Raw genomic sequence first — 9,278 nt, forward strand, 5'->3', positions numbered from 1 at the left:
TTGTCTCCTTCCTATCGAATGATTCAATAGGTTACTAACGAATTCTCTACCTGAACCGAACCGTGAAATTGACTCGTATCCCATCTGTTAATGATTCGGGAGACACCCTTCCGATAAATCTGCTAATCCATCTTTTAGCGAAGGGAAAAACTATTAGCTCCATTTCCTGATGACATGGCAAGGACCAAGTTTTGAACATTCTAACTTCCTCGAGTAATGTAAACAGTCACAGTGCTTCTGATACTATTAGAATGTGGGCATTCATATTAAAAACCAATTGGTAAAACAGAGAAGAGGCTCGGGGTTGTGCGACACCCTTTTTCAACCCCTACTTATTTCTGGTCATCGGTTGAATAAATAAAAGAAAACGGACAACATTAAACAAAAGTGTGTGAGGCTAAAAACGGTGTTTACCATTTCCCATTTGTACGTAATTGATCATGGTGAAAACGGCTAAAGACGGATAAATTAGGTTTATATACTCACATGACCAATATCAAAAAAGAAAGCAGGTTATGTAATTTCAGTTTCCTATAATGTCTATACAAGTTATATGAACGGGAAGGGAATAATAGTCATTTCAATGTCAATCAATCCGAAGATGAAGGATGTCATTACAAATCACATTCACAAACTTTGACATCGTAATTACAGCACACTTTCCAGATGCATAACCGCAAAAATCGATGCTTGGAAGACAAGCCGAGTACAAAGTAACAAAACTTCAGCCATGCGACATCCTCAAACGAGTGGTGGACCAAAATGGCCGGCAATCAAATCGGGCAATGAAATTCCAGAAGCTCGTGGTTTCCAACTGCAGCAATGAACAAGTCGTGCGCTACATGGAGACCACTTGTGACATAACACCAGCTGCATGTCTCGGACTCCGGTGTAAGAGTTCAAGTTGGCCTTATTTTTCGTAGCAAAATCAGCCTTCATACCATATATGTCATCCCAACCTGCATTAGATGCGAATGGGGCACGCTCAAATTCGCAGTGCCCCTCCTGCAATTTTTCCTCAAGAAGGCATAAAAGTAATTGATGATTAACTTCTTAATGAACCATGAATCTTTCCTCGCCCTAATATCACCATGACCAAGAAGATAAACAACCCCCGATTCCTTGGCCTTCCGTATAAACGATAGTTCCCTATCAATACTCTGCTCAGAATCAGAAATTGTTGGATCTGTTGGAAACACTGGCTTCACCTCCTCTGATGTGCTTGCTTCTGATGTAGGCTGCTGTCTCGTCTCGTTGAACTCAGCCAGGAGAGGAACGCCAAGTGAGTAAACACTTCCATTGGGTGCTATAAGAACCCTTGAGCAAGAGGACTCGTCCTCTGAGTCTGTATCACCATCATCCCCGTCACTCTCTAGTGACCGCTCCTGAGCCTCCCTACGTATGAATTTCTCAAGGCTCTCAATTAGTAGCTGTTCAAATGTTTGGTGATTTTCTTTACGAACATCCTTATAGCCGTACCTGTTGAAGTCATAACATCAGACATAGAAGGCAACAAGACATGATAGAATGAAAAGGAAAACGGAAGAAAAAACACTTTGAATGTAAACATGAATGATTCTACTTCATCTGTTGTCAAGTGCACTGGTAGAAAGTAACACATCTCACTAAGGCTGAATATTTTCTGATGACTGGTTTGGCCATTTTACATTATGGATCTAAACTTTGCACTAGATTATACAAAGGCATCATTCTACCCTACCAAATCAGAAGCGTTGAGCATATTACCTGGCAATACAACGAAATATGTGGAAGCTTTTTGGGCAGACACGCCGGAAAAGGAACCTTTCACTTTGAGGTACTACAGGAACTGGAACATACTTTATACAAACAAATATGATCATCGAGTGGATTGCGGGAAGTGTGGTCAGAAAATGGCCAAGAATTGCTGGAATTCCCTTCACCAGCTCATTATAAAGCAAACCAATGCCTGGAGCTCTTATTGTCCCAAGATTGGGACCCAATTGCCGCATCAAATCCATTGACAGCTTTTGCTTGACTTCAGTTTCATACTTCAGCTTGCTTCCATAGTTCCAGATAGACATTATCAAAAACATAATTATGGCAAACACCAAAATTATCCAACTTCCATCTCCCACACTCCACAAAACTGATGAGAAAAAGGTCAACTCCAACCCCAGGAAAATTATTAAGAAACTCAGCACGATGATAATGTTTATCTGCCATATAAGAAGCATAACAATTGTTACTAAAATGGTCGTCATCATCATCACTCCTAGCTCAGCAATGCCTGTAGTAAAAGAGGATTCGTATCAAGAAATTTAAAAACCCGCATGTAAATTGATTTTATGAAAAACTTAAGTTCAACAACGGAGATACAGGAAACATATAAATGATGTTATCTGTTGAAATAATTCAAAACGCCTGTATGTTATTTCTCAAGTCGGTAAAGCCAGATATTTAGAATGTCCCGTCAGGTAGATCTAACCTAAGAAAAATAAGACACTGTACTGAGGTTAAAAAAAAAAAACCTATTCACCAAATACAAAGAGAAATCATTCCATGACATTTAGATGTCTTATTCTATGCATGTAACAGAAAGAGCAAAGACTGCAAATATCAATTTAATCTTAGATAATTTTAATCACAATTTATTATTATTATTTTTTTTTATAATACCAATTTGTATATCTTGATAATTTTTTTTTAATACTGTGATCAATTATAATTTTATTTAATAAAAAATGTAAATTAGGGAACTTGATAAATTTTGGAATGCCTGATATATGTTCTTCAACATTAAAAATATAGAAATGGTAATTGGAAAGAGGTTAACTTTGGGGGCTATGGCGATGACAAGAATAAAAAGCAGAAGAAATAGGGTAACTATCTTATAAAATTACAAAAAAATAACGAAAGCAAGTACCCAAGCAGTACGAAAGAGGAGACTAAATAGTGTTGACATAAAAATGAATAAAAAGTGGGAAAAATTATATTCTTTGGAATAACATAATTCCAACAAGGCACTTTTGTGCAACAGATATTTTGTTGAAAACCAAAAGACAATAATAAGATTGTCTAACCAAACAAAGTTTGACTAGACAGAAATTCGATTGATGAAGTTCGTCGAGTAAACTGTGAAAACATTTGGTGAGCAATACTAGGTGAGGGGATACCAAAAAAAAAATTTCAGAGTTTGGTGAATTCAAACCTGAACAGTTGTTTTCACGAAAAAGCTGATTTAGTATGACAACTACAAGAAACCCAAATTTAAAACCTAGAGTTTATTAACAAACAAATAAAAAAACTGAACAGATAACAAGACTAAATACTTTGGAAGATGATGAGTATTACCATATGCATTTCCAATCTCATCAACGTTTGAAATAGTGCAGATAGACACCAGGCAAACCACCAGCAAAAACCAATTTACGACAGGGATATAAATTTGCCCCATGAACTTCCTGGAGGTATGTATGATTTTAAGGCGAGGGAAACAACCAAGTGCCATTGATTGTTTGATGCATGAAAAAGTGGCTGTTGTCATTGCACGACTAGCAATCAATGCAGCAATGTTAGCAACGAAGAGCATAGGCCAGAAAAAACCACCTGTAGACGACATTGTATTATTTCTCCACAATCAATTTCTCCAGAATCAGTGAAATAAGTATGACTACTGACATGTTTGTAGAAAGTCCTAACTGAATAATTTGCTTGGAATCTATAAATGCGTCAGTAAAGCTTACTTGGGATTGAAGAAAAGAAAGCTAGCTCAGCTTTATCTGGGTTCTCCATAAGGTATGCAGCTTGACCCAAATAACCCAACATAAGGCAGGGCAAAACAAGAAAAACGAACGTAAGCTGAAAAGAACAAATACCCAGTGAATTACAGTTCAAACAATCTGAAGGCTGACAGTCTGACACCGCATATTCTGACACTTGATGCATCATATAACTAAAATGAATAAAACAATGGTCCAGAAACCAATTATTATTCCATTCTTTACCTGGACTGATCGCACAGAAAAGTAGCAAAGATCTGCAAACATTGCCTCGGAACCTGATACATACTATATATATCAGTAAAGAACATGAAAATAGTAGGTGATAACCAATAATATATAGGTTCCCAGTTCACCATATAATATCAACCAAAAATTTGATATTGTGAGGGTATCATACTTCAAGATATTTTGTATACTTTTTACAAGGAAAAAAATTAATATTGCAGGAATTCATTCCAGTATAAAATCCATGTGTAGGCTAAAATATGACAATAAAATTCATTATGAAGGTTGTGAAAATTTACAAAAAAGAAAGATAGCAACTCTCATGCATCCCCAAGGTCCAAGTTTTTCCAGATTGATTACCTGTTGCGCATAAAATACAACCCCCAAGGGCATACCAAGCCTTAGTTGAGTTCCTCTTGAAGAAGTAATATATGTGAATAGGATTGAATGCCTTAAAGACACTGCTGTCATATTTAACAAGGTTGTAAATCCCAATGCCCCCAAGGGAACAAAACCATATGAATAAGGCAGGGCCTACAGCCAGTCCAACTTTACTTGTCCCAAATTTCTGTACACTGAATAAAATAACAAGAAAGGCAACTGAAATCATCACCACTTGATCTGCACCCAATAAAAAAGGAGGTAAATATTAAAGTGTGGTTTAGTTTATTTATAGAAGAAACAATAACATTTTATTAAAACAATAGCATGAATTACAAAAATAGTGGACATGAAATCCACCACCTAGCAAAACATGCCAAGAAAGAAATAAAACGCATATGCAAAATTGCAAATATACGCATCATACTAAAAAGTTCAGTCATCAACTGTAACTTTATTCAAAATAAAAATTGTAATTTAAATAAGAACTAGAAGATTTTAGATTTGCAAAAGTTAAAGTTCTATTCTACAACACCACACTGTGCAAGCCATCTCCTCTAACCAAAATTTGCCAAGACTATGTAGGCCCTCCAACAAAATTATGACAGTAGACAAAGACAATTTTTTAGACTTGCTCTACGGGGTAAACAATACCTTGCTTAATTGCCTCTACTCCAACCGTTAGACCACCAACAGCTGATACTACTGCATTAATAAAACAAAAAGAATTTATGCACACCCACTCTTAACAATTGAAACAAGAACAATACATCTAAAACAGCTCTGCAGCATTTCCTCATTTCATCACATCAATAGTAGGTTGATCAGTTGCAACTTGTGACAAGTTAAACAGAATAAGAATTGATTATGCAATACCTGACATTGCTGGTGTAACAACCCCATCAGCTATCACCATTGCAGTACCAGCAAGAACTAACGTCAGAAGAAGCTTTTTCAGAGTCAGTGAAGCCTCAAGCCTTTCCTTGATTTTTAAAGATCTCTCAAGTTCAGGAGATGGCACCTTTAGCCTGAAGCTTGATATCCGGGCATCTGACGGAAGCTGATTGGGAAGAAGACTGACCTTAGCATGTCGACAGATCAATGAATACAAAGCAAATGTACCACCTGGAAAAGTTAAATGACCATGAAATAGATAATATGCATTCAACCAAGCATTGACTTTGTACTGCAATAACTGCATACACAGTAGGTTTGTTTGTACTGTTAGAGAGAAGGAAGAAGGGGGCCCGGGGGAGGGGAAGAGAGAGAGAGAGATAGAGAGAGAGAGAGAGAGAGAGAATAACGACTTAATTTACCGAATCCCACATACCTTCACCATCATCATTTGCCCAAAGAACCACCAGCACATACTTAAGCAAGGGGATCAAGATTAACGTGTACAGGACTAATGACATTGCTCCAATAACATCCTCATTTCCATTAATAGGTGCTTTTTTAAACATGACACTGAACGTATATAATGGACTTGTTCCAACATCACCAAAGACAACTCCAAGAGTCTGAAAAGCAATTATTATTTTCCTTCCGAGACTGAAATCCTGCAATTAAAATTACATTATTAAGGAAACTTGGTTTAGGTCACTAAATAACTTCATATTTCGGCATAGGTCAATGGTCATTAGCATAAGTTAATCAAAACAAATTTCCTCTTCAATTAAGGTAAAAAAAAAAAACCAATTTTCCTCTCCAACCAAGGTCAATACCCCTTCCTAATATCTCTCTTTATTGACCTCTTACAAAAATATTGCTCGACTCAATTCAAATGTGAAAAATATTTTGTGACATAAACATAATTCAATAGTTTAGCAAAAAGACAAATTCTAAATTATAAAAGCAAAAAAGAAAAAGAAACACAACTACAGAAAAAAAGAAGAAGGAAGATATGTGTTCCAAGTAAGGACTTTTGTAACAAGGATCCCTCTTTCAGTAGAAATTTAAAATTTCATTTCAAACCTTAGCTATGTACGAATTCATAATAGAATACTTTTCTTACGAACTCAATATAACGCAGACGATGAACTATAAGGAAGACTAATCTATCAATCCATATTGGAGAAAAATGCCACTTTCTCCAGTAAGCATAGACAATGCAAGTTAACTGCTTTCATGAAGCAAATTTCAAAGTGACCATGAGTTGCCTAGGTAATAGTTCGTTGTCAAAGTTCAACATACTCATGGGGTTATGATTACAATTTATGTTTCTAAATATTATCATCATCCAAATGTGACAATACCAAGTTGCTAAACACTAGATCTCAATCTTCTTGACATATTCCCAAAGTAAAAAGGAAAATAAACATAAGAAGATAACTAAGGTTTCTTGAAAATTATTGAGTAAAACTTCCTCCTGTCTCTAGTTGCTGCCATTGTAGGTCTTTTCCAATGCTAACTACTCTACTCCAATTAAATAATGGTCCAAAGAGATTAAAATCATAAATGGTGAGAAAGGGAAGTCTATATTCAGAACTACATAAAAACTCAGCACATTATCCCCCAAATGGAAAATTGCAGCACTCAAATCAGCCTTACAGCATCGAGTATATAAGAGTCTTTATTAAGCGAAAGTTCAATGGCTACAGAAAGAACATAAGAAATGCCTGGCAGTGGAAAAGAGGTTCACCACCAAGCAAACCTTCTTACAATAAAAAAAAATCTTAGAAACAGGAGTATACAACTCCTATCCACCAGCAACAACCCTCCCAAAATCAACTAACTGGAGCCGCCAATCCAAATGAAGAATGAAGAAATGGAAATCTCTAAATACGGCCTCTACCATTGGTAGCAAGAAATTTGAAAGCCTCACCCTACCCCATAAAAACTATCCCCTTCCCCTCCTTCCCTAGAAAAACAGCCAACTCAGCCCCGCCTCAGCTTCTGCCACAATCCAAGAGCTACTGGGGAATGAAGTAATATATAATCAACATTTTCTACTCCATTATCGCACATAGAAAACTAATCTGGTCCCTGACAAAGGATAATACCAAAATTTATTGACCCTATCCACGTATACATATGTACCTTACTAGGTAACTCAGCCGTCCAAAGCAATTGAGATGGTTCAAGAAAAGGTTCCATTTGAGGAGAAGAATGGATTAAGCATGATTACATTGTCATATTTCCTTATCATTTGAACTTTGGTGTTGATGATTTATGAATTGTACTTCCTATGGTGTATGTGATTGATGTATGAGCATTCTGTTTCATAAAGAAGGTTCTGGAGGAAGTCAAAAATCATCACAAATTCCAAACTTAGAATGGTAAACAAGTATGCAATTTGTGACAATGTAACTTACGTTCACTAAAAGCTGCCATTTTGCATTAATGAGTTTCCATACTCCTCTCTATGACTCTATCCCCACCCCCAACATTATGTAACTGCTTTGAAGTTCTGCTCAAAGATTCAAAAGAGTCAAAATAATCCAACCTTAATTGTTTACCACAATTAGAACATCAGCTACTCATTTACCTTCACAAAGCCACTCATACCATGCTCATGAGCCCTTATATAACATTCAGAATTTCAATAAAGCAGAAAAAGCACATAATCCTAAAACGTATATGACGTAAATGCTTAGGCAGTTCATTTTTTTTAGCACTGCGTTATACCAGAAATAGAGCTAGCCAAAAAGAGTAACCGTTCACAAAGTAAAAAATTAAACTCCAAGGTCTGAAAAATGACAATATCTTAGATTGGGTAGGACGCTAAACATGTCCCTTTAGAGCCTAAGCGTCAACATTGTAAGGCATCCATTAGAACTAAAATAATTATTAAAAACAGGGATGATAAAACCGAAAAATCCAGCTTCACGTGTACCGTAAATCGCTGTTGTAACACCTCTAGATACGCAACCGATAATTGTCCAATAAGTAAATCTCCCAAAATGTAAATTAGCCACCAAGCTAGAAAGGATGTATGTATGTATGTATGCAGCACAACAATATAGGAAAGTAAAGCTAATACAAGCATTGATCTACATCTCACAAAGCAATGCCGAAAGAGCGAGGCTACTCGAACCGAATCGAAAAATGCAAGTCGTAATCTCATCACAAAGTAAATAGCAAAGGGGAGAGATTGGGAGTTTGAAGCACCTCGTATTCGTTTCGGAGAGCGCCGGGGACCTCGAGCGCTTCTACGTCAAAGGAATCGACGCGAGGGCCAGTGCGAATCAATCGCTGATCGGCATTATCGTCCTCCTCTTCATCATCCTCCGAATCCACAACCGTCCGATGCAGCGCATGTGCCTCTGCATCGTCGTCGTCGAGGTCGGAGTCGTCCTCGTCCTGAAAGACCCACCGCGACTCGATGGAGTCCATGGATGCCGGTCCGCCATTGATCTCGCCCCTCTCGGGGCCTTCCTCATCCGCCATCGATCAATGACAACAAGTGTAGAGTTTGTGTAATTGTGAAGAGGGAGGAAGGGACTGGGATTGGGGAATGGTGGAGTGGGATTTTGGGAGGGAGGGAGGGTGTTTGGATGGGAGGAAAGTGAAGGAAAATTGTTGTCTGGGTTTTTTTGGTTAAATTCAAAGGAAATTGTTGGGGAATTTTTTGGTTAATTTTGGCTATAAACGTACGAAACTGGAAATGTAAAATTGTGTATCAGTATGTACGGTCCAGGCTTCCCCAATTTAACCGGGCGGTCCAGACCGGTTATGATTTGCACTCCTTTAGCTTTGGGCTACGTCGGGCCGGTCCAAGGAGTGACATCGCTTGGTCGTAAGGGTTGGAGGTTTTGGCGATTTATTTTGGGGTGATGCTATAGCACCACCTATTTTTGCTTCTTACCCACCTTCTTAATTTTCAGTCGTCAGATTGTGTACAATGAAGAAGATTAATGGAAAAAAATTAATAAAAATATATGAGAAGTAAAAATAGATGTATGAATA

The 9,278-nt window shown here is 37.3% G+C and overlaps 1 protein-coding gene across 1 annotated transcript; it reads right to left on the minus strand.

Moving 5' to 3' along the window:
* Positions 1-812: 812 nt before the first annotated feature.
* On the minus strand, positions 813-8,930 carry LOC125470163 (potassium transporter 7-like). Its single transcript, XM_048568759.1, has 10 exons — positions 8,481-8,930; positions 5,701-5,929; positions 5,247-5,495; positions 5,025-5,075; positions 4,350-4,610; positions 3,987-4,039; positions 3,726-3,840; positions 3,334-3,588; positions 1,747-2,269; positions 813-1,479 (listed from the first exon to the last, which is right to left on the minus strand). The coding sequence occupies exons 1-10, from the start codon at positions 8,757-8,759 to the stop codon at positions 936-938; spliced, it is 2,559 nt and encodes an 852-aa protein (XP_048424716.1). The 5' UTR covers positions 8,760-8,930; the 3' UTR covers positions 813-935.
* Between the last annotated feature and the right edge of the window lie 348 nt (positions 8,931-9,278).

This window comes from the organism of the source record quoted next, unplaced genomic scaffold (assembly GCF_019419815.1).
Source record: "Pyrus x bretschneideri cultivar Hongxiangsu unplaced genomic scaffold, Pyrus_bretschneideri_v1 Contig49, whole genome shotgun sequence".
Taxonomy (NCBI): domain Eukaryota; kingdom Viridiplantae; phylum Streptophyta; class Magnoliopsida; order Rosales; family Rosaceae; genus Pyrus; species Pyrus x bretschneideri.

What these genes read in the sequence shown, in the direction of transcription:
- LOC125470163 (XM_048568759.1), bottom strand. Translation starts at nt 8,759, where the DNA reads ATGGCGGATGAGGAAGGCCCCGAGAGGGGCGAGATCAATGGCGGACCG. An exon ending in TTGTATTTTATGCGCAACAG is followed by an intron (nt 4,040 to 4,349) that starts GTAATCAATCTG and finishes AGTATGTATCAG; the next exon opens with GTTCCGAGGCAATGTTTGCA. An exon ending in TTTCTGTGCGATCAGTCCAG is followed by an intron (nt 3,841 to 3,986) that starts GTAAAGAATGGA and finishes TGTTCTTTTCAG; the next exon opens with CTTACGTTCGTTTTTCTTGT.